The 26187-nt window shown below is 42.3% G+C and overlaps 1 protein-coding gene across 2 annotated transcripts in view; it reads right to left on the bottom strand.

Annotated features, from left to right (window-relative positions):
* ITPR1 (inositol 1,4,5-trisphosphate receptor type 1) overlaps window positions 1-26187 on the bottom strand; it is a 355769-nt gene that overhangs the window by 123004 nt on the left and 206578 nt on the right. Inside the window, exons 36-42 of one of the 2 annotated variants that reach the window (XM_065538902.2) lie at window positions 25798-25918; window positions 22440-22624; window positions 18328-18476; window positions 16942-17053; window positions 11427-11459; window positions 3316-3351; window positions 1724-1771 (exon numbers count right to left, since the gene is read on the bottom strand). In XM_065538902.2, the coding sequence (XP_065394974.1) occupies window positions 1724-1771; window positions 3316-3351; window positions 11427-11459; window positions 16942-17053; window positions 18328-18476; window positions 22440-22624; window positions 25798-25918 (684 nt within the window). The remainder of the gene's footprint in view (window positions 1-1723; window positions 1772-3315; window positions 3352-11426; window positions 11460-16941; window positions 17054-18327; window positions 18477-22439; window positions 22625-25797; window positions 25919-26187) is intronic. The other variant, XM_074032759.1, reaches the window with a different exon arrangement.

Below are 26187 nucleotides of genomic sequence, written 5' to 3'. Positions count from 1 at the left end.
ACAAAGTTGATGTCTCTATCAGAGCAAGAAAACAAAAGGGATTTAGGATGCAGTGGGACTGGGCAGGGGCCTGGGTGTGTGAGCAGAGTAAAGGTGCATCTGGCTCCCCATTTATCTCAGGCATCAATTCTCCAAGACAGGCGGCAGGTGGGGAAGGTTAATGGGTACCAAAAAAAAAATGTTAAAAAAATGAGTAAGACCTGCTATTTCATAGCATAACAGGGTGACTACAGTGAACGATAACTTAATTGTACATTTTAAAGTAACTTAAAGAGTGTAATTGAATTGTTTGCAACTCAAAGGATAAATGCTGGAGGGAATAGATACCCCATTCTCCATGGTGAGTATTTCACATTGTGTGCCTCTGTCAAAATATCTCATGTACCCCATAAATACATACACCTACTATGTACCCACAAACATAATAGAAAAATTCTCCTAGACACCAATGATCATAGTTCCAAGACAGTCTTCAGAGTGACAGGTCATTTTTGAACTCCATGACCTTAGACAAGATGTTGAACATCCCAGAATCTCAACGTCCTACTTGTGAAATGAGGATGAAGCCTGTGTCACCAGGACATCTGGTTATCTTCCCAAAAATGGGCAACATGAAAATCAGTGCTGTTGGCATGCTCATGGATATATACAATCTTCTAGAAATGGTTTGGCAAGGCACAATCAGCACCTTAAGAACACATCTACCCCTTGGCCAAGGAATTCCTCTTCTAGGAATTTATTCAAAGATGCACACATTCATTCATTTCTTCATCAAAGGAAAAAATGATGAACCACCTGTCAATTTGGGGAATTTCAGGCAGCTGTTAACTTTCAAAGATTTTCAAAACAAATGCTCAGATACGGTATTTAATAACAAAACAGGGTACAAAAGTTGTATACTTAGAATAATCCCAATGACAATGCAAATGTGCCTGTGTCTGTTAGCACATGTGCTCATGTGTATAAAAAAATGGGTAGAAGGAAATATTAAAACATTAGTGGGGCTGGGCATGGTGGCACACACCTGTAATCCCAGCACTTTGGGAGGCCGAGGCAAGGGGATTGCTTGAGCCCAGGAGTTTGAGACCTGCCTGAGAAACATAGCAAGACTCTGTCTCTACAAAAATAAAAAATAAAAGAAAACTAGCTGGGCATGGTGCCTACGGTCCCAGCTACTCGGGAGTCTGAAGCAGGAGGATCTCGAGCCCAGGAGGTTGAGGCTGCAGTGAGCTGAGATCGCACCACTACATTCCAGCCTGAGCAACAGAGTGATATCTGTCTCTAAAAAACCACCCAAATAACAAAAACATTAGTGGCTCTTGTGGCTAGGTAATATAATTATGAACTTTTTTCCATTATTGTTATTATAAATTATCTATAATGGTCGTCAGCCATTACAGTTTTTCTTTCTTTTTTTTTTTTTTTTTTTTTTTTTTAACATTTCACCTAAATAGAAAGCCACCACAGAAAAGAAAAAAGGACATGAAAAGCTTAGTTGGTCATTATTTGGAGGCCAGCTGGTTACAGTGCTCTGATCAGGTAGACAACAGGCAGAACCACTATTTAGTTTCATTTATATACATGGCTGTGATTGCTCTTGAGTCAATTAGTGCTTTAACAATATCAACAACAAAAGCTGCCTCTCAATCACAGTGTGTGGTTGATGGATGTGTGATGGTCATTGATCATTAGCTCCCAATACCCAAGACTCAAGACTACGTACCCTTTTATGGTCTTCCAGCTGCCGCAGGGGTGGACTTGGTTCAAGCTCCTGCTAGGCATGCAGAAATTCCATTTTAAGTACAACACTAAGGAGACACTACCATCTGCAGCATCAGTCACACATAAAATACGTTGAGAGTTCATATATAGACAAGAGTTACACAAAAGGAGAATAGGTCTAGATTTTTGTTTTTCCCCCGAATATCCATGCTCGATTACTTTAGATGCTGCTTAATGACTGTCCCATACCCCCGACCCTAATGCACTGTTTAAAATGGGCAGACATAGGACTTTTTGGCCAACATAATTTATTGCAAAGACCATGAAGAAGAAGTTCTATATTATATGCTGTGACATTAACCCAAAAAGGGTTGTAATTCAAGGTTCAATCGGGCAGGTTCTTATGATTCATACATGCATCATTGCACAGCACATGCATAAGGACATCAAGACACACGCCTCTGAGCAGACACAGACATGGGACCACGGCTCTCCCCGCCCCACGAGTACACAAGTCTTGTAACAAAACTGTTAACAGAATGAGGAGCTCCGATTAGGATATTAAACACTGATCATTAGAAAACACAGACATACAACTTCGCTATTCAATCATTTGTTCATGTTTCATTTTTAAGGCTTCTTTCAAATGAAGTACACTTCATTCTAGCTTGAACTACGGTGATTTTGGAACAGTTTCTGAAATTAAATTTTGATACTTGGAAATATGTCTCCCCAAAAAGCTTCTCTATGATCTTACACACCTTAGGAAATGTTAGTCCCTCATTTAGTGAGTTTAGTTAGTAGCAAGAAGGATTTTTTTTTTTTAACTGCATTGTAGGCTGGGCGCAGAGGCTCATGCCTGTAATTCCAGCACTTTCAGAGGCTGAGGCGGGCGGATCACCTGAGGTCAGGAGTTTTGAGACCAGGCTGGCCAACATGGGGAAACCCCATCTCTACTAAGAATATGAAAATTAGCCGAGCGTTGTTGCACATGCCTGTAATCCCAGCTACTCAGGAGGCTGAGGCAGGAGATTCGCTTGAACCCAGGAGGCAGAGGTTGCAGTGAGCCAAGGTTGTGCCACTGCACTCCAGCCTGGGCGACAGCAGGACTTTGTCTCAAAAAATAAAAAGATTTTAAAAAGTGCATTCTAAAATTACAAGTTTATTAGCAGCTTTTTCTACAATTATAAATATTCTTTATTATTAATTTAGAATAACTTCAAAACTGCATCATCTCTGCACAGGACCCAAAGTCAATTTTGTATAACAGCAGAAATTGTTATACAAACATCCTCACATGTCTCAACTAAACGTCTCATGATTAAGATGGTTCTGAGTGAGAACTTTCAAAGAACCACGTCCTGGCACCTGGAGGATGCTCAGTTTGGATCCAGCTCCTCAGGACTTTCTTTCTACACTGAGAGCCACATCCACGACAGCAATGATCTGTTTGCAGCCAGCCTAGAGACCTCCCTCCTACATCTACCACTGGGACAGACTCTTTGTCACAACAATTCAGACACCCAACCAGGACAACCGAGAGGCACCCATATTTGCTGGCACTGGCACTACAAATATAGGCAGGCAACACACCTCGGTGGCGTTCTCAGAATCCGGAGCGGGAGGAAGCTAGTTGGGAGTAAAACGAAGTACGTTAGTCATGGCACTTGCATCTTGTGGGCCACAGAGAAGTCCAGAGACCAACACGCAAGGACAAAACATGGAAGGAAGGATCAGAGATGAGGCAACCCTGCTGGATCACCGGCTGAAGTGGGCTTCAGCAATCAAGGTGACCAGATACCTTCAAATCAAACTGAATGTGGTTGTGCTGGAGGAGACAATTGACCTGCAATGGGGGAACACATCAAAAATAAGAACGAAACAAAAACGTCTACCACTAACCAAGAAGGAATGATGCTTTAAAACAAAGCAAGTAAAAGGAAGAACCACAGCACATCCGTGTCTCGGTCCACAGAGACAGGGAAAGCAATAGTATGCGTGTCCATGGAGGCTCTCAGGGGAGCAGGGGTAGTGATGAAAGCAGGGGCCCAAGGCTAGGGAAAGTTCCACATGCCACATGTCTCCTGTGGGTTTAGGCTTTCTCCCATGTCTCTCCGTTCTCCACATCCTGTCCTACAGCAGGAAAGAAGACCTAGGCTCCAGCTTGGGCTTCGGGGGTGCAGCCTCCCTGCTCCAGTGTCTCTGGGAGAAACAACGTCTCCTGCACTCACAGTGACTATGGAGATGAGTTTCCCACCCCATGCATTTCCCTTGGGGGCTTCATGGTCTGGGTTTCCTGGCCCCATCCCAGCCATGCCACACAGATACCACCCTCCCCCTTGATTTCACAATTTCCAACCCATGGATGAGCAACAAAAGGATGCCTCGAAAGGACATGCAGGTGAGGGGGAAGGGATGAGAGGGCAAAGAGGGGCTACACAAAGATACGCCTGGAGAAAAGTCTACCACTCCGTCTGCAGACAGTGCCGTGAATCTGCCCTCCAAAAGGACATGTGCCTGGAGCAGACAAGAGATGTCAGATGGAACTGCCAGACCCCACCTGGACATCTCGGGACCAAAGTCACACACCAGCGGTGTGACTGGTGTGAGGTGTAGTCTGAGGCCACGGGACAAACCCAAGGCTCATGCTGCAACTGTGTGACCTTGGCCTCTAACAGAGCTCCAGCACATTCATCTCAGGGCCAGAAGGTGGCTGTCGGGTGGCGGGCCAGGGCTGGTGTTGAAAGCATGAGAGCAGTGACACTGTGAAATCTGGTGGTGTCTTCATTCAGCTCCACGCTACCCCTTTGGTAGTTTGGTCACCAAGAGAGAAGAAAGCCTCTTAATATAGGGCTGCTATATTATGTAATCTAATGATTTCTGTCTTCTATTTCCCAATAGAGAAAACGAAAGAAAGATCCAGGGGATTAAACTACTTCGGCAAAGACAACAAGGGTTGCTCACTCAATTCCGGACAGATGACCTTTCATGCGTGAGCCCAACTCCACTAATCATAGGGAGAAAACTTGCCTCTGAAGCATGCAGTCTCCTGTTCGGGGTGGGGAGGGACAGTGCTGGTGGTAGGAAGGACTTGAGTGGGGGAGAAAAGTAAAAGCAGAGCACAGGTAAAGGTATTTTCAAAATGATAGAAAGATCACAATCCAAGAATGCATTTTTAACTCTACCCTTACATTCTGTACGCTAAAGAATTAAAACTGTGTAAACATTTTTGCTATCTTCCCTTAGTGCAAAACGAACATACGAGAAAAAGCAGAATTAAAGCAATTTCCCATGCATTTTAGAGCAGACAGAGATATAGACAGAAGTATTATATTCTACTATTTGCATGGACAACCCTCCCACTACAGCATCCTTTATACTGATCCAATATGATCCGAACAAAAGGATTATAGGCATGGATTCACCATAGGAATGCACACAGCTACCCTCTTACCCCTTTGCCAATCAAAACAAAAGCTAAAGAAAATAAAGATGGAACTCATGTGTCGTTTGTTTGAACTCTCTTGCCTGTGCTCTCTTTGTCCAGAGAAGCATCTCGAATTCTTTCAGAATAGAAATAGGTAGTATATATCTATTTCTTAATCACTCGGCAGGGATTATGTTTTATGATTGTACGTACTGACACTCTATTTCCTCTGTTAAACTGCTGTCATGCTTGTTCTAAAATTAGTTTAATTAATTCTTAAAACAAAAATTAAATGTAAATTAATAACTGTCTTTTTTCCCTTGAAAATTTTATGAAGCCGTTTGAGAAACAGAGGATACTGTGCAGCTTCAAGAATTACGTCTAACCAGAAAAACACTTTTAAATGTGATCTCTTTATGGAATAGGTTGGAAAACCCCAGAGCGCTGCATGAGCATCTTGTGACTATGGCTCATCCAGGGTTTAGCTCTGGCGCTCTGTGTGGCCCTGAGCCAGTCACTGAACGTCTCTGGGCATTCAGCTCCTGACCTATTCAAGGAGGACAAAGCAAATATTCTTTTTCTGTGTGTTTGTTTCTGAGACGGAGTCTTGCTCTGTCGCCCAGGCTGAAGTGCTGTGGCATGATCTTGGCGCACTGCAACCTCCACCTCCAGGGTTCAAGCAATTCTCCTGCCTCAGCCTCCTGAGTAGCGGGGATTACAGGCATGCGCCACCACACCCAGCTAATTTTGTATTTTTAGTAGAGACGCAGTTTCACCGTGTTGGCCAGGCTGATCTGGAACTCCTGACCTCAAGTGATCCGCCCACCTCAGGCTCCCAAAGTGCTGGGATTACAGGTGTGAGTCACCGCGCATGGCTGCAAATATTCTTTAGGATTCCTTCTAGCTAAAATACTAATTAATCCTTGGTTTATTTTCAGTAAACTTCATTTCACAATATCTAGCCGGCAAGTTCCCTGAATAATCCAACCCGCTGGGACATAAAATGTTTCCAGGCATGGAAGGGGCCAGGCCACACGTGGTATCTAAGTTGGTAAAACCACCAATAGCCTATACTAGCACTTCCTCCTATAAGAATGTTGGCTATGTTTCCTTGAGGATAAGGTTATTTTACAGCAATAAGCTGTAATTTCAATAAATATAAGCACATTAATAGGATATGTATGTTCAAATAAGATCTTTATAAATACAATGTATAATACCCCAAGCAAAAGATAATGTTTAATAAGTGAATAAATGGAATTATATTTTTATTGTCACTATTTTTTTTTTTTTTTTTTACATGAAAGGTGAAGCCCTCATTGAACATGTATTCACGAGGAATGTTTTGAGGGCATGGGCTGTCTGAAATTCCCATGTTCTGTATTCCTGCTTAGTCCCAGGACCAGTCACTACATTCAGGTGCTGGCACCTCCAGTCAAAGCCAGTCAACAGGTGATTCATAGCGATCTGATGTGGTCTGGTTTTGAGCTTAGAAACCAACTAGTGCCCCCTACTGCCTCTTCATATTTACTCTGCAATCTTAAGTCTTCCCAGTGTTTTTAGGCAAGGTGAGCAAAACCTAACAATAGAAAAATAACTCCCAATGACTGGCTTTGAAATAGAAATTCAAACTGCGTCTCAAGTCTCTGAATCTTAAGTGTCCTTCCCGCATGAGGCCGTGAATCAGGCCCTCATTATGGTACCTTGGGTAGTAACTGAATATATGCATATACGACACGGATCTACTCACTTGCAACACATAATGTACCTAGCATTTTATCAAGGAACGAGTTTCTACTATAAATGAAGAAAATTATACTTTATCATTCTTAAATGAAAAGGAGCACACAGACTTCCTAAGGTGACTATTTCTGGTGTTTGCACAATTGCAAGCACCCACATCCATCCATCCGCTTCATGTGTGCCTATCACAGACCAGCACAGATCGCGGCCTGCAAACACCCTTTGTTTTCTACTGCCCTCAGCAGGAATCCCCCTCCTACCCTGGGGTTTCTAGAATTTTCCTTTGAAATGGGATGTCTCTTTCTATGACTACCCTGATAGAAACTGAATGCAATTCAAAAAATGTAACTGTATCACAGATCTAGTTATCAGCAAATCAAAGACAATTTGTATCTCCAGCTCCTTGAATCAGTCTTCAGAGTTCCTTTCCACTCACTCACAACCTCAGAGGAGACCAACAAACAAATAGCGAACAGGCTTGCAAATATGTTTGCTGGGTCCGGTCCTGCATGAGCCTCTGAAAACCCACACCAAGAAAACAGAAAGCTTTAAAGAAAATTGAGCTAAAATAGAAGTTATCTAGCATTTCAGTAGAGCAACTTTAAGTCTTCCTATCTGCTGAGACAACTATCTTTACTAACTGTATTTGTTTTTAGAAACAGAACTAAGCAAAAATTATTTAGCTCCAACAATGTGGTTTCACCTACATTTTATAGAACGAGCTCATCGGAAGTCAATAGCAAAGTTCATTTTTTAAAAACACATTCTGACATGACCAAATTATACAACTTCAGTCATTATGGAATAATCTCAGTGATATACATATATATATATATATCTCCACTGATTCTGCAATAGCTTCTGTATGTTCTGAGTTGAGTTTGCTCTGTGGTTGCCAGTGTCTAACAGTAAACAGCCCTACTGCATTTATTGGCAATTACTGCTGAAGGTCACACATCAGCAGTGAGCCTAAATTCCAGGAAAAAAAGCAGCTCTTATGTAACTGCTGCCTGAACACTGGCAGGTACCCAACCCAGCAGTTCACAGCAATGTAAAAAAGTAGGACACCTCCACCCTGGGTTGGGCGTCATGAGAACGCCCCCTGAAGGTGAAATTTAATCATTCTGTGTTTCTCCCTTTCCCCCCTCTCTGAATTTTACAATGGCATCTTTTGCCTGCAGAAGCAGCTCAAGGTAGAAGTTGAGGAGTTAACATATGCAGGCTGCAGCTGCCCTGAGTAGCTGGAATGTGAATTTAGCTTTTTTGTTGCAATGCAGGAGGGCAAAGTTGCTAGCTAGCACCAATGGCTCCAGAGATTCCACAGTTCCAAGGAGGCAGTGATTCAATGGGAATCACATCTCAAAAATGTAGAAACAGACACATCCATTGAACTACAGTACACGCTTTCTAAACACACCAATCCTTTCTACAGACACGTCTATGAAAACTAGGCGGATTACTGTTCTGCTCACCACCTCGGGAGTACTTCGCCAGAACTCTCTGTTTGATTAGCGCAGCGCTTTAAAGCTTAGGAAAGTAATTCACATGATTACCTGTTGGGGCCACTCACCTGTCATCACCTGATCTCCTAAGCTGCTACCTGGCCTCCCTGCTTAGGTAGAAGTCCCCGGATTCCATGAGCTTCTCCTTTCTAATGTGTCTCATGGTTGAGAGCTGTCATCTTGCACGAACCTATATTATTATCCGTTTGCCCCCACAAAACTGTAATCTCCAGAATGGCAGACACTGTGCCCATTTGGGGCACCACTGAATCCAAATCCCCTGGACGTAACAGGCACTCAAATATTAGTCATATAAACCAATGTCTTTAGCACCAGCTGGTAACTGTTTCAAGCCAAGAATGGCTAGAGGAGAGAACTTTCTGGGGTGATGGAAACATTCTGTATCTTGATTTAGGTGGTGGCCACACTGGTGTACACATGCATAACAATTCGTCCAGCTCTGAGCGGAAGGTACACCAACACAAGGAGTTTCCCTCTCTCCTCCACCCCATCTGTCCCCCGACCCCAGCCCCAAGGGATTAAGAAAAATCAGGCGGTAAGGATGGAGACTCTGCTTCTTTGTTTGCCAAAAAGCAAACAACCCTTCCTTTTCCTGGTTTCAAACAAAATTTTATTCTAGAAGGCAGCGGGGAAGACCCCATACCATGCACTTTTCTTGCAGGAAATCTACACCTCTGTCCTCATTTCACCCTGTTTTCTCAGAGCACGGACAGGGCCTCAGTAGGCATTGTGCTTTTTTTCAAGTCATTAATTGCACATCAAGTGGCCTTTATGATCAAAGCGTGGTGGCCCTTCCTCAATGGGCCGCTGGGCAGGCCCTACACAGCCTTGGGGCTATTCCCCACCACATTTAGACTTTGGAGCATGGGTGTGCAGTTCAGATGTGAGGCCCTGCCCTCATCCTGGGCCAGCATGAACTCTCATTAAGCTTCTGCAGACCTCCAGCTGTGGGCTGCAGGTTTCCAGGAGTACACACCGGCAAACGGCTTGGTGGGGGAGAAACCACGGGAGCTGCGGTAGCTTCCAGAACAGCATCAACGACAAAGGCCAAGGAGGCATCTCTGCTGAGAGGGCCAGATCCACCAGCCTGAGGGGCTGGGGACAGGGCATCAGTGTCCCGGCACTGACGGTTGCCAGGGGAACAACGCAGAGGGGGATCCACAGTTGCTTCTTCAGGGAATTTTCAAAGAATCTGAGTGGCTGCCAGAACATTCCTCTTTTATAAACAGACAGTATTCTATTTCCTAGAGTATAATTATAAACACACCTGCTCCAACTGTGGAATCTTTCCATAAGCGAGCAATAAACTCCCAGCCAGGAGACCCAAGTTCTATCTTGAGCAAGCAAACACATCAACTGATTACTATGGTGCAAAACAGTGTATTAATAACACCACAGACTCTGATTGGGGAAGGTTTTCCTTTCCCGACTTAATTTGTACTTAAGCAAATAGAAACTCTACCTCAATATTTCAGGGGGAAAATTTACATCAGTGAGGCCTTTACAACACTATGTAGAAACAAGAGTCTTAAAGGGTGCCAACACCAAATTCAGCATAGAAGAGATTTTTCTGGCATACAAATAACCCGGAAGAAGGAATGCTAAACAGGAAATGGCAAAATTCCCTGCAGTTATAGCAGTTAATTAAGTTGGTGCATTCCCTTTTGTTTTTCTCACCTTCCAGTCTTCCCAGAAGGCATGGCCCTCTCAACTGCTCCTGTCTAATTAAGGAAAAGTCTGTGTTTATGGAATTTACTGTGGCAGAACAGTAAGCACATCGGGAAAGCCAGTCATGTGTTTGTCCTGATTTAGTCACTGTCTAGCTGTGTGAGCTAGGACCAGCCACTGAGCCTCTCTGAGCCCCGTTCCTGAAGTAACTCTGCAAATTCAATATAACTACTCATGCTGCTTTCTGTTTCAAACCTGTAATTCAAACTCTCCTTAGGGATATCTGAACCATTTCTTAGTATTCCTGAAATTACAGTGTATTAATTACAGTAGATACTACAGTAGACAGCATGTTCTATTTGGTAGCTCCATCTCATCTAAAGGCATTTGTTGCTCTGGCAAAAGAAGAAACAGAGATCTGAAGTAGGTCAGAGAAGTGACTTTTAAAAGACAAATTAAGTTTTAGTCCAGTTTGTTTGATTTGCCAACCAATTAAACCCTCTCAATTATGTACATGAATTCCTCAAATTAAATTTTTCCGGTAGCATTTACCTAGCATGTATCACAACCTAAAAATATAGCAAAGAATATTGAAAAAATGGACAAAACAGAAAACATTCAAGAGGCCCCCAAATCCCAAACAAAATGACCACTAATCAGTCTCCAGGGTAATTCTGGGTAAGGGAAACTAGCTTGATACATAAGTGCAGAAGCCACTGGATGATATTCAATTTCTGGATCTATACATAGTTTTCCTAGAAGAGAAGCCATGGATACAGTACATTTCTAACCTCGCCGGTGAGCCTGCGGATGGAAAGTCTCAACTAGCACGTAGGAATTCACATTGCACTTAAAAAAAGTTGTATATGAACTCTCACACTCAATACTGTTCAATACATAGACCAAGAGAGTAATGAGTTTTCCTTTTTCACTACTTTCAGATTATACCAATGCTGTTGTATCTTTTGGCATCAGATGCTTTACTTACAGATAGAGAAAAGTTCTTTAGGTCAATTTCAAAACTGACTTTCAGAGATAGGTTAATGGCCAGCGTCAACCACCAATTCAGTTGAGATTTTAGACAGCGAACAATTAAAATCTTATCACAGTTTAGAAAGTCTTTATCTAGACTTAGATGAGATCTCCAAGGACTAATGGCAAACAAACTCATGGGAAATGCTAACACAGACACAACAGACTCCACTCACTCCCAGAGGGCACACCACACAAAGCCAGATACTCTGACGCTATGAGACTAGAGGAAGGATCACAGGGCTAACTGGGAGGGTGTCACAGAAACACCACCATGAGACATGAAAAACAAAAAACAACAAAATTAGGACCTCAGCATTATCCAATTCATCAATGGAAATTAGCTGGAAAAGAAAAAAGGGGAGAGAGAAAGAAGAAAATGTTAGGAAAGGAAATACAAGCCAGCCAAGTTTACAGACTTTACTCTTATTGCTGCTTTCTCCTTAAAGCCTTGCCAGACGGGTAACCATCCTAAGAGGCTTGGGCACTGAGGACATGGCCAGAGCTCACAGTGACATCTGCTCGGGACCAAAACGGACACGATGCTGCCATACTTTATTCACATGTCAGGCATCAGACCTCACAGGTCACTTAACCACGTGTGCAGACAGCCCTGCGCTTGCTTGTGGACATGAAAACTTGAACCGAGCTGGGAGCAAGGGCAAATTCCCCAATGTTTTTTCCACAGAGGGTGGGAAAGAGTAGAGTGAAAGACTAGAGTAGAATTAGCCCAGTTTAAAAGAAAATTCTTTCCTTAGCCTCATTTTATGACTCAGTGGGGGGACAGAAGCTCAAACAGTACCAGCTGTAACTTCAGCAGCTAATAAGACCAGCATATCCCCAGCCTGGTCCTGTGGATGATTAAAGGAAACTACATTCCCTCTAGGATGATTAGTGCCAACTCAAGTGGTAATAGTGACATGGGATTTAACAGCATCGTGTCCAAGAAAAACAAAAGCACAAGAGAAGTATCACAGTTATGCTTGTTTAAGGATAGATGGATGATACTCAACTGATTTTTTATTAGGCTTTGTTAACATTGAGTATATTTTGCAAATTTAAGTTGCTGTCAAAAACACTAGTAGCTGGAAATGTTAATACTTTACTCACCTGCAGCAAAGACGCTTTGGTAATTAATAGGAGACTGACAATGTAGGAAATGAAAGCCCAGGCATTACCTGAGGTCATATACTTTCTAGTACTAAAACATCTCCTACTATTCAGAAGGGAAACAGATTTTAAATACATTCTGAGATATCCTTTTACATTAATTCCTGGCCTCCGAATTTCTTTCCAAAGCTCTTTGAGTAATAACTTAAGTCAACAGCAGTTTAATAATGAAAACCTACAGTAAACAAAATCAGTTATTAATAATACATAAAATAACTATGTTTCCTTCTCAAGCCAGGTCTAGGGGCTTGAAGATTTTCTGAGTTAGAGAGTGATTCAGATTAAATTTTAGAGATATTTAGCTGTAGGAGATTATTTTCTTTTCAACACAGACATGGTTTAAATTGTAGATTAAAAGCAGAGATTAGTAGGCATTGCACACAGAGTATTTGTAAAGTCCTGATATAATTTTAAAGTTTATTAACTTTGAATACCCAGGATAGAAAGACACTATAAGCATCATGCAAAAATATATTGCATCATTATCTTGGTGATAGTTTTAATATTTATTTTATATTTAACACTCTCTGAGAAGTATATGCATTGGTGGTCCTCTGAATTGTAGGGACATAAGAATTAAAGATGATTTTTTTTATTCCTAAGTGGTCATGATTAAAATCTCTGGCCATCTTCTTCAGTCAGCCCCTACCTTTCATCATACGTGATAATTTGTTGTTGTTGTTGTTGTTTTGAGATGGAGTCTTGCTCTGTCACCCAGGCTGGAGCACAATGGCGCAGTCTTGGCTCACTACAACCTCCACCTCCTGGGTTCAAGTGATTCTCCTGCCTCAGCCTCCCAAGAAGCTGGGATTATAGGAGTGTGGCACCACGTCAGACTAATTTTTGTATTTTTAGTAGAGATGGGGTTTCTCCATGTTGGCCAGGCTGGTCTCAAACTCCTCAGGTGATCCACCCGCCTCGGCCTCCCAAAGTGCTGGGATTACAGGCATGAGGCACTGTGCCCGGCCATGAAAGTTCTTGAACAGGTACTTCTTGGGGGCACTGGACCCAGACAAGTGAACCAACCACTTGCTACTCACTAGCCTGATTCCTTTGTGTGGGAACTGATCAAAACTACAGATTTTGGAAGATCTTGGGACAATCACACTTTGTAAACTCACTTGTCATCTACTGGAGAGTGTTTTCAACAGTGTGAAAAATCAGCAAGAGCTGAAGACTAGATGTTTAAGTTTTGACACATTTAATGCTCTCAGGGCTAATGCCCACTATTGTTTACCTAATCGTGTAACATAATGGAAACTTAGAGGTTCAAACTGTAGGTAGACCTCAAAACACTCAAATGGTGTCCATCTGTTCACTGATAATGCAATGGTGAAGAGCTAGGACTCTAGGATCAGACTGTTTGGGTTTGAACGCCAGGTTTCCTTGTTATTAACTATGTAACCCCGGGCAAATTCTGGAGCTCTCTGAGCCTACGTTTTCTCTTCCTTGCGTATAAAATAGTTAATGACAATAGTGGTATCTATCTCTGAGGCTGAACTGAGATAAGGTAGATGTGTTTAGTATAGTGGCTAGCACATGACAAGGGGTCGATCCATGTTATCATTGTTACTTATGATATAATCTAGGAAACGAGTGAATATCCATGACTTTTAAAAAGTGTAGGTCAGTCTTACAGTGATTCTATCATGTTTTAGTCTATTTGGTAATATGGGTGACAGTTCTTCATGGCTTTTTTCCCCAAGGCAGGGAGATCCATACAGGCACGCCAATGTTTTTGAACAGGATAATAAAGAATGATGTCAACTGTCTTTGTCATCTGTGACCTTGACTAAGTACTCAAGTTGAATGAAATAGTAAAGATGGGAAAAGGTACCTACGTCTCATCATCTTTAAGGATTATTGCTTAGAAAAAAGGCAAGAAAACCCGGCCCACACATGGTGCACACCACCTCAGGGGAGGCTGGAGAGGACACTGCACAGGGATTCGGGAAACCCAGACTCTAGTCTTGCTCTCATATAGACTTCACACGTGACCTCAGGCAGTCTCTCAGCTCTGAGCCCCAGCCTCCTCGTATGCACAGGGAGAGTTGGAAGAGGCCATGCCAGGGCCCCTCCAGATCCGATTCTCTGGCTGTGAAGGCTCAGGAGGGGGCAGAGAAGCAGAACAATTCTGGACATCACCAAGGAGGTGTCAGTCATGGGACAAGCTCCATAAGAGGCCACTCATCAGCAAACGGGGATGGGAGGAGGGATACGGCCTCTACACTCACCGTGGTGTCGTCCTCAGCACTCAGGCCAAAGAACACCTCATTTATTATACTGACTCAAGCGAACTGGTTTGCTTGAGAAAGGTTAGTTCTTTGGCTCCGGGTTATTTCTGCCCTTGAAAAAGTTGGCCTGCCCTGTGCGTCATGCTTCTTTAGTCAAACGGGGCAGCCAGTAAACCATCAAAAAGCATCTTCAAAAAGCCTTAGTGAGACAGACAAAGTGAATACCAGCTACCAGGTCAGAAGACAGAAATACTTTAGTGTCCCTTGTTCTCCTTCTCTCTCTTTTGAAGTTCAATTAATAGGAATGTTTAAGTAGCATTTCCCGGTAGTCAAGCATTGGGCCAGCAGCACTGCAAGTCTTGCAGGTTTAGAGTGGCTAACGTGGGTTTCTAGAGCATCTTCCTTGGTTTCATGGCATTTTCCATGCTGGCCTATAGTTTGCTCATGTTCATGGAGGGGAATGACAGCCCTAACCAGACTGGAAAGAAATGCCATCTCTCTCCAAGCCTCTCTGCTTAGGTGTGACTAATTTCTTCAGCAGCTGAAAAGGATTTAACTAGACCCCAGGAATCTCTATGAAACTGTGATATAATTTACTCTTTCCAAGTGATCTCCTTTGAGCGTCCTCTCAACCCTATGCCCTTTCTTTCTCCATGAGCTTTATAACGTGCATTACGATATTTCTCATGTGGCATCCCCTGGGGCCTGGGATGCTCTCCCCGTTGGCACTAATGGGTAGGGGCAGGGAGCAGGGCAGCACACTTTCCATATGGCCTCAAAGACCCGGACATACTTGTCCGCCATGCAATCGAGACTCAGGAAACTCCAGGACAATGCTTCTACTTTCCAGGTTATAAAAAGACAACTGCAGGGAACTGCATGTATAATCACAACTTGTAACAGTCACTAGAATAGAGGCACCAAAGTTTACTTTAAATACCTCGGTTATAGAAAGAAATAGATATTCCAAATAAGAGAAATTTGTGGTCTCCAGATTTGAAAAATCAGGTTTTAGGCCCATGGATGCAAAAATACTCACTCAGCTTTGGTGGATTTAACCTTTTTTATGGAGAGCAAGTTTCTGTAACTAGATTCATATTTTATGTTTCTGAAAACTAACTTTAAGAGAAATGATGATCTTGTGAAATAAACAGTTATTATTTATCTGTCCGGTAAGTGTATTCTCTGCCATCAGCCTTCCCCCGACCCCCCGCCTTTTTTTTCTTTTCTTGTTTTTAAGAGCAAGACCTACTAGGTGCCTATACAGGTATGAACAGGCCATCCCAGCACTTCTCACCTTACCAGGGGTCTTCACTTCTATCATTTATATTTATAAACTCTTGTCTGGCAGGTTTTCTCTGCAAAATTCCTACTGAGTTACAGAAACCTATGTTCTAATTAGGTTCTAAAAATGTAATGGAGATTTCTAGTCACGCAATTGCTTGTTGCTTATAGATTATGCCCCATGGTATAAACTAAGAAACCACAAAATCTGTTTTCTGTTTTCTTATCCAAGGAGTCTCACTAGTAACATTGCTCTAATATTAATGAGAGAGAGGTTAGAAAGCAACATTCCTGCAGACATTTATACTTGCGACAATCTGGTTGTTACCATCCATTTTGACAAGGCAGGCTGATTTAACTATCAAGGCTTCTTCCTAGAGCTGAAAAAATGACTTACTGGGTATTTTGATAAGTCGGTGATATCAGCATATTCACCTACTCAGAAATTGTTGCTAAGCATAGCTGGCTGACCATTAGTGAACGTTATTACCTTCAAATGAAAATGGGTGAGACTTAAATTCATGCCCATGATTTGTTGCTGGGGGCTGAAAGGAAAGGGAATGGGATTGTTTCTGTCCTGCTCTGCCCAACATTAGAGGTGTAAGGAATGGAGCTGGTATATCCTTGCTCACTGAATATACTAAGAACAATCAGGTCACGGGACTGTCCATTTCCCAATCTCCCTCAGCAGTGGTGACGTGTATGCCTGCCTTAATTGCAGTTAGAAGTGGAGGGCGTTTCTTGGTGCACTGAAAGGATTGTGCAACATCTCATCTGAACGAGGCAAGTAAACCTACAGGTATGCTTAGCTGAAACCTAAAAATCAGAAACGCATACTTTGATACACAAGAGGCATTTGCTTCTCACTGGGAATTTAAATAGATGGAAAATCTTGTTATTATCACTTCTCTGACATTAGATTATGTGGCAAGCAGCCTATGAGAGACGACTAAGTATTTTTGACTTTTAAAAGAGAGAGTCATATGATTTAGCTCCCTTTAAGGGCTGGATAACCAGCTTTTTTTTTTTTTTTTTTTTTTTTAAGTCAGTAATGCCCGAGCTAAGGTGGGCTTTTAAAGGTCCCTCCCTTCAATTTCATAGCAAAACCTGGTTTGACCATGAAAACAAAATGCAATACCTTTTCTCCATAGCCTCTATCTTTGGTCATCATTTCCCTCAGGGTCTGGAGGACCTTAATGCAGAGCTTCTCCTCATTTTCTTCTAGCAGCTGTTTTGTATGCTTTATTAACCTGAATGGGGGGAAAGCCATGGATTACGTCCTTGAAGCTAACTTTAAATTAAAAACACTTCACAAGCAATTTATTTTAACTAGTCCGTTAATGAACAAATATTTATTAAGAGCTCTCAGGTTAAACATACTTCAGGGCATTCCCTGAACTGAGAACAGCCAGTTAGCGACTGTGTCTCAATAGCGACACCTGCTGGTAAGTCACAGCAAACAGGCTCACTGAGCAGGAGTCAGCCACATACAATGGAGAGATTATATGGACAGAAGAACCGAGACAGAGGTCCACTCAGACCTGCTCGTATATAAAGCGTGGCTATTTATCCACTGAGAATTGCCGGTAAAATGGGTCAAATATGCCAACACTGTAAAAAAAGAAACAACTCATGAGGACGATGGTTGAGGCCAATACACACAGTTCCCTTATGCACAAGCTTGTCCTTAGAGGGGTCCAGAAAAGTAAGAAACTCATAGGCAGAGTCCAGCCCCAAGCTAAACAAACAACTAATCTCAGGGTAAAAAAATTTTTTTTTTTTTTTTTGAGACAGGTTCTTATTCTGTTGCCTAGGCTGGAGTGCAGCAGCATGATCTTGGCTCATTGTAGCCTCTGCCTCCTGGGTTCAAGTGATTCCCCTGCCTCAGCCACAGAGTAGCTGGGATTACAGGAGCCCACCACCATGCTTGGCTAATTTTTGTATTTTTAGTCAAGATGGGGTTTCACCATGTTGACCAGGCTGGTCTTGAACTCCTGACCTCAGGTGATCCACCAGCCTCCGCCTCCTAAAGTGCTGGGATTACAGGCACGAGCCACTGTGCCTGGCCTTAAGGCAAAAATCTAATGGAGATTTCTAACCATGGGTCTGCTTGTTGCTTACAGATTACGCATAAGGCATAAACTAAGAAATTAAAAAACTGTTAGGAAAAGATGGTGAGGTCACGATAGGTCTGAGATTTCTGAGGGCTGAGGGGTCATGGCTTTTTTATGTCTGTACCACAGCACACAGTGGGTGCACCGTAATGAACGAATGAATGGGCATGCAGTTAAAATAAGAACTTCTCACCAAAAAACAAAGCAAAACAAAACAAAACAAAAAAGTGTCAGTAAGCAGGATTTAATAGACAAACTTACTTTGGGGAGGTCAGAACAGGACTTTAGCACATGACCTTGCATTCATCAAAGTTAAAAAACAGGACAACGTCTCCTTCTTCGGGAACAAAAGCTTTGTGAGGTCATCAAGGTTCTGGCAAATGAACACCCCAGAGAGAGAGGCCGCTTACTTGCAAATGAAACCGCCACTTTCACATTTCCTTCTGGCATCTGTGTTCTCTGGGAAAAGCAGCTCGGGTCTGTGGAGAACATCCACGAGCACAGATAACTCTGCCTGCACCAGGGGCCTGAGACGGTCCTCCAGCGCGGAGACGATGTCCTAAAACGGAAACACAGCCTCAGTCAATGGCTCAGGCAGACACTGACCACAGGAGGGTGAGGACACTGATTTCTCTAAAACACTGATGCACGGGTAGGCTAGGTTAGAGTAACTTTAGTATCGTCTGGCATCTCAAATTATTAGATAGTGCCCAATGGTTACCTGAAACATTAGCCCCTGATGCGGAAAACAAAGTAAAAACAAGTCAACTTTCCCACCACCCCTTCTTTCAAGATGGCCTTATGCTACTCAACGTACCATTGCATATAGCTTAAAATATGATGCAAAAAATCAATTTAACAACATGGAAAGATGTCTATGACATGGGCGTAACAAAGGTCAAACAATAATCTATTTTTATAAACATCATCAATAGCTAAAGGATAAACATCAAATATTATTAAAACATTACTACTGGTTTTCTCTGGGTGGTGGGATTACAGGTGATTCTAATTTTCTTCTATACAGAAATACTTGTCAGTGTTGTCTATTTTCAATGAGCATGAATTATTCACATAATAAAAAGTCATACAAACATAAGGACACCAATGAATGAACATGCTGTATCAACATGCTAAATACATGTACCCTGATAGCATGATGGTCTTCAAATGCAAAACACATAGCTGTAGAAAAGGAAAACAGAGAGAAGTTGAAAGAGCAGCAAAACCAACACAACAAACACCATTTGAAGGCAAATGATAGAAAACAGATGAGAAATTATCTTCAAAAGATGCTAAAGTCTGCTCTATGGTTTGGTGACTCGGAACCTGCCTAGAGGTATGTTGGCTAAGACAGGGGCCAAACACAGCACGTCGGATAATACAGGAAGGCCTGGTTAACCAAGGACATTTGCATGGGAAAAGCTGCTTAAATTGGGACCCAGTTGGGATTGAGAAAGAATTAACAAATCTTTTATCCAGAAACTAAAACTAACGATATGGAGATAATTTAATCTTAGATTTAACACAATTTGGGTGATGAATGTAATCACTCAATAAGGTTTAAGATGCATAAAGATACATGAATCAATCAAATAATTTTGAGTGGGGCAATTTTCCCAACAAGACTGTAAGACAGTACTTTGCAACATCCCTTAGTTCATATTGACTTTCACAGCACAGTCAAAAAAGGGTCATTTTTGGAAAATTCTGAGGATCTTATCAGTTCCCCACCATAGCATCCCTTTTGGAAGCACCCAGTCAATATTCTCTTCAATAGTTAACTGATCTTGACTCTGGCAAATCTTTGTCTACAGTATTTCCATGGGATTAAAGTTGTTCTTATCATGTTCATGTATTTCATAAAATCCTGCATCTTTTGCACAGTTTGAACTTTACATTGCAATTGATTTGCATTGTATTGTCAAATGTATAGCATTCAGCAATCAAGGAGACACCAACAAAGATGGCAAAGCAATGGGAGGGGAAAGATGCTAGCTTTAAGTGAGAGGGATGTCTAGATGGGGATTAATTATAGAAGTGGTCAGTTTGCAAGTGAATTTCTTCTATTACAACTTTTGCTGTACTAGGCAATCTCATAAACCACAAGAACTCAGACAGTAAATAATTGGATAACGCAATCCTTTAAGCCACTGGCCAAGTCCTTAGAACAGTATTGCCCACCTATGTGTTTCATTTAATTTCCCAAGAATATGCATAATAAATCTAAGAAGAGCACAAGAAACCAGCATGTTTGATTGCAGATAGTTTATTTCATTTGAGCAGGTGAGAAAATACTGTGTGCCTTTGGAGTTAGGAGTCTACAACATCCCTCCCCCTTTCTAAAAGCATAGTGGGATCAGGAAGCACTCAATCAGGAATCAAGAACTGGTTCTCTTTGTTATTTAAGAACTGGCTGTGTTATGATAAAGGCTGAAATTCTTAACTTGACCCGAGAAGTCCCGCCAGCCTCCCCAGCTTCCTGGCTCCAGCCACACTAACCTTCCTTTGCTCATAAGAGCAGGGCTTCATAGGTCAAGTTAAGATGCATGTTTAAGTGTTTAACACCCATCTAATACTCACTACTCTCCCTTTTAACAAAGGGAGAGCAGATCTCTTGGTAGATGCTAAGAAAAAAAGGGATAATCTAGCTGGAATTGAGTAATATTTTTATTTTCATCTTCTTTTCTGTATAATGGTCTTTATACATGCTGTTTCCCTCCCTTTTATTCTTTAGGTCCTACTGTTCCTTCTCATCTTGGTTCAAACGTTACTTTCCTCAGCAAGGTCTTCCTTGACCCTCATTCCTAACCTCAAACAAAATTAGTTTCCTCATCAGAATCTTTCAAGCGCTCCTCACTTCTCTGCACTTCCCACTTGTCCCTCTCACCATTTTATATTTAAAATTAATGTCTCTTTTTCCTTTCCAATACTTGAAATACTATGAGACAAATAACATCATTTCTGGTTTTGGTGACCATTGTATTCCCAGAGCCTAGCATGGAGCTGATGAATGATTTAATGAATTCATCTGTCTTCAAGTAGGTTGTGTAACCATACAGAGACTCAGTAACTGTTACAGTCAGTAGTAAACAACAGTAATAAGAGTAATAATAATAACAGCAGCCCTCAACTGAGTGCTCACTACATGCCAGGCACTGCTCTATGTATTTTATGTGCACTGTATTTTCCTAAGATGGCTATACCACAATATATCCTGTCTTGCACATTCTTCTTACAATATGACACTGACATCCCTCTCACTGAATGATGGCCTAGATTCCCTCCCCCTGAACTTGAGTGAACCTCTGAGACCACCTTGACCAACAGGGTACAGTAAAACTGACGCTATGTGACTTCTGAAGCTAGGTCATAACAACAATAAAGTTTTCACTTGTCTCTCTCCATACACACTCATCTTGGGACCTAGCTGCCATGGTGTGAGGAAGCCCAAGCTACATGGAGATGTTTCAGTCAACAACTCCAGCTGATGTCCCACCTGACAACCAGCAACTGCCAAACATGCGAGTGAGCAAGGTGTCAAGATGAGTCCAACCACAGTCACCATCTGACTACAACCCCATGAAAAACTCTAAGCAAGAAATAGCTCACTGAGCCCTTCTGAGTCAACCTCCAGAAGAGCAAAAGAGAATAAAGTAAGTGTTGTGATTTGCTGCACAAAATACAGGTAACTGGGACATACTATCAACTCTCTTTAATTCTCACACCAACCCCATGAGGCAGGTGTCACTGTTTTACAGACTAGGAATCTGAAGGACCGAGAAGTCAAGTAACTTGCCCAAGAATACACCATTTCTAGGGGGCAGAGCCAGGATTTAAATTTAACCCAGGCACTAGCCTGAGACTACACTTTTAAACACTGCTTGCGGGCTCATTCAAAGGATCTGTGATTCTCAAACTGTGGTCTATGTACTACCTGTGAGAGCATCATCTGAGGTGCTTGTATAAAAAAGATGTTAACGTTAAGTGTTTAACATCTAATACTCTCTACTCTCCCCTTTAATAAAAGAAGAGCAGATGTCTTGGTAGATACTAAGAAAAAAGGTCTATAATCTAGCTGCAAGTAATACTTTTGTTTTCATCTGCCTCATTCTGATGTAAAATTCTTCTCTCAGGCATCACCACCCTTGTTCACCTGCTGATTCAAGAGGCTAAATAATCCCAGAGTGATGGAAAAAATGGAGCATTTATGCTCTTATTCTAAACATCCTCTGTAATACTTCAATATTTCCTTCTAATAAGAGCAGAGTCCCAATTTTTCACCAAGAAATCTGCAAATCTAGGAGTAACCTTTAAAAACCATCACTTTTTCAGGAACTTTTCTATTTCTAAGTGACTTCCCACTCCTGGCCCTACATACACAACATTTGACTATTGGTTCACCACGCTGACATCTTCCTACGGCCCAGTTTAGATGCTCTCTGGCTCAAGAACACACTGCTGTGTGTGGCAGTCACCTGAGGCCAGGCTAAGCATCATTTCTCTCAACACCAGGCATTACCTGCAATCTCTCAATGATATTCCGGTAGTCTCTGGAAGCTGCCAGAACAGAGTCCCTGCGTGCGGCATTGCGGGCCGAGAGCCGCCAGTTCATGGCTGTTTTCTGCACAATGTTGTGGGACTTGAGAAAGAGGTTGTTGACTTGGCTGTCCAGGTCCACGGGAATGGCAATAGCCCGGCTCTTGGCTGTACAGGAGAAAGATGAGTCGTGAGCCTACAATTTTTATGGGGGACACCCTACAGATGGACGTAATGCCCTATTCACCATTGGGCAGGTTTTTCACACCCAGAATGGGCCGGCTTGCCTAGTATTGAGCTTAAAGACTGAGGAGCTCAAGTCAACTTTACCATCTTTTAGGTCAGGGTTTCCCAGTGTGAATTCTGGGGGTCAGCAGTTCTGAGGAATGTTAAAACACCCTCAGGTCATAAGGCTAGGGCAGGTCAGCGTTAAAGCTCAATGGGTTTCCTCAATGAATGGCTTCTTAGGGTCACTGAGGTGTTTGTGTATTTTAAGAATAATCAAGGCAGGGAACTCGTTTGGCCAATGAATCATTTGCTATTTTTCAGGTTTGTTCAACAATCTACAAAAATGCTGGGTTATCCCAAACATAATCCTAAAGGTAGCATTCACAATGGCATAAACTCCTTTTTCTGGATAGGTGCTTCTCTCTTCCTCTTAAAAAAGGAGAACTCCAGTCTAAGCATGAGACAAACATCAGTCAAACCCATGATGGGAGATACTCTATAGGACTCCTGACCAGTACTTGTCAAGACTGTCAAAGTCATAAGAAATAAGGAAAGGCTGAGAAATGGTCACAGACCCGAAGAGACTGGGGAAACATGACAACCAAATGCAAGGTAGTGCCTGGACCAAATCCTGGAACAGAAAAAGGGTGTGACAAGGGACAGCAGTGGGAAAAGTGGTGAAATTTGAATCGAGTGTGGAGTTGAGGTAATAGCACCGTATCAGAGTCAGTTTCCTAGCCTTGACAAAGGTGCCCTGCTAACATAAGATGCTGACAATGGGTGACAAAGAGTGAGGGGTCTGTGGGAATTCTCTGTATTACCCTTGCTACAGTCCCATAAACCTAAAATTATTTCAAAATAAAAGATTTTGAAAAGGAAGATAATTAAGAGTAATAATCATTTTTTTTCCATACGGGAAAATGTCCAAAAAAGAACTATTTCCTGTCTTCAATGCTTCAAAACACTAGAAGCAAAGAAAGTACTCTAGTATCTAATTGTAAAAACAACGCCAACATCCTGAAAGAGGAATCTGAGAAGCAATTACTTAAATCCCATTTAAAACACACACACACACATAATTTAGGGGAAAAAAAAACTATAAGCCAGCCAACAACTTTCTAACAGTCTAATACAGAAAGTGGGAAATTTGGAAAAATACAAATAATAAAAAATTAAAAAGCAGGATGTACAGGGTACACTCATCACAGCTAGAAACTCTGCGCCTTGGATACTCATAAGCTAAACAACTAACACAGTGGACTCTGGGTGTGGTATCAGTCATGAGGAAGCAATCCCCAAAAGACAGAGTGGGGACTCTGGGTAGTGCTGTTTTCATGTCTTACCATTTCATAGACATCAACCCTCCTTGTCTTTTTTCTTATCACTGCCAAGACAAATGGAAAGATTTCCCCTCTCTAATGAGCACTGAGCTGCTAGTCAAGTCAGCCACTTGCTAAAATATTAAACAAAAACTAACCTCTGACAAGGACTGTCTCTCACATTTCCTTTGGCCTCAACAAGCAGATCTTTTTTTTTTTTTTCCCCAACTTTTATCTTAGAATCAGGGGGTACACATGCAGGTTTGTTGCAAAGGTGTATTGCTTAATGCTGATCGAACCCATCACCCAGATAGAACACAGAGTACCCAACAGGTAGGTTTGTTTTTTTGAGACAGAGCCGTGCTCTTGTTGCCCAGGCTGGAGTGCCACCGGTGGTGTGATCTCAGCTCACCACAACCTCTGCCTCCCAGGTTCAAGCAATTCTCCTGCCTCAGCCTCCTGAGTAACTGGGATTACAGGCATGCGCCACCATGCCAGGCTAATTTTGTATTTTTAGTAGAGACGGGGTTTCTCCATGTTGGTCAGGCTGGTCTTGAACTCCCAACCTCAGGTGATCCGCCCGTCTCAGTCTCCCAAAGTGCTGGGATTACAGGTGTAAGCCACCGCGCCCAGCACCCAACAGGTAGTTTTTCAGCCCTTTTCCCCTTTCCCCCTCTAGTATTCCCCCATCTTTACATCCATGTGGACCCAATATTTAGCTCCCACTTTTAAGTGAGAATGTGTGGTATCTGGCTTTCTACTTCCACATTAGTTCACCAAGTACATTCTTTATGATAGATAATCGTGTATGGAAAAAGTATAGGATTATCTGGGAATTCCCTTGCAGGGCCCTGTTTCTAAGATATAACCCAATGAACCTGTCATGTATATATTTTCCAAAACCTAATTTATGACTGCAAAATACTGCCACACCAATAATAAAAAGACATCAACACCCACCATATGAGAGTAAAAGAACTGGGCCAGAGACTACTGAAATTAGGCAACAGGTCCTAATACAGATTATACATATCTCCTAAGGTATATCCAAACTGACTTGATATCTTACCTACACAATTGACACTTGCTGGACAGCCACTAAATAGTACTAAGAACTACACCTGTTTTGCTCTTCTTGTTACCTGCCTGGAGGACTCTCTTCTTAACTTCAGGCAAGAAGCTTACCTCTTTGCACAGCATTAATAGGGGGTGGGGAATGGGTCAAGTCATGGAATCCGATAAAGTCAGGATGAAGGAAAAAGAAATTTTCCCAACTTCCTTTCAAAGGCTGCCTATGAGAGGTGGTACAGGAGGGGAGTCACAGAGGAAATGGAGAATCATTTCTCCTCAAGGGGAAGAAGGGAGCAGTGCACCATTTCTGAGAAAGGGTGTTCCTTAGGATGTGACAGGTGCTTTCCAGGAAAAAGTTTCCATATGGTCAAGTACATTTGCTGGATTAAACAAATTAGTTTCTTGAATGAGGGACTTCCCAGGGCCTTGAATAAGCTGTGTGTATTGTGACTTGCCAAGAATTGCCTAACAACCACGGAAGCTTGTTCTTCGAGGCCTATCTGACTTAGGACTCACTGGCTCTTCCTTTGGGAAAAGCTGGCTTGGTAGATAAAAAAAAAAGAAGCCCAGCAATCAAGAAGACCTTGGTTCCAGGTCTGACTCTGAAACTTCCTGTCTGTGTAACTTTAGAAGAGTTGTAATGAGTGCTCAATAAATGGCAGCCTTACCACTGTCAGACAATTCATTTTCATCACATATATCCAAACTGACTTGGTATCTTACCTACATCAGACAGCACCCGAATACAGCTCTCCACGGAGGCTTTTTGGCTTGGCATTAACCAGTTGCAGTGGTAAACTCTGAACACTCCTTGCAGCAGTTGCACAAAGACAGGCTGGCGAGTCTGCAAGAAGCCGAAAGAGGCAATGTGAATAACAGACTTTTATTTATAGACTACTGATGATCCGATCAGAGATAGACATTGTCTTGAACCACGAGACCCCAGACCCGAGATAGACATTGTTGTTAATGGACCCTGAGGCAAGTGTGAGAGGAGATGCCTGGATAAGAGCTAAATTCCAGAAGTTACCTAGCCAAGGGAGAGCAATTCAGAAGCATTTTAGGGCAATGCATTAACTTGATGCTATTTTAACTAAGTTTGAGCACAAGAAG

This window comes from Macaca fascicularis, chromosome 2, assembly GCF_037993035.2.
Source record: "Macaca fascicularis isolate 582-1 chromosome 2, T2T-MFA8v1.1".
Classification (NCBI taxonomy): Eukaryota; Metazoa; Chordata; class Mammalia; order Primates; family Cercopithecidae; genus Macaca; species Macaca fascicularis.
This window is presented reverse-complemented; position numbering and strand designations above follow the sequence as displayed.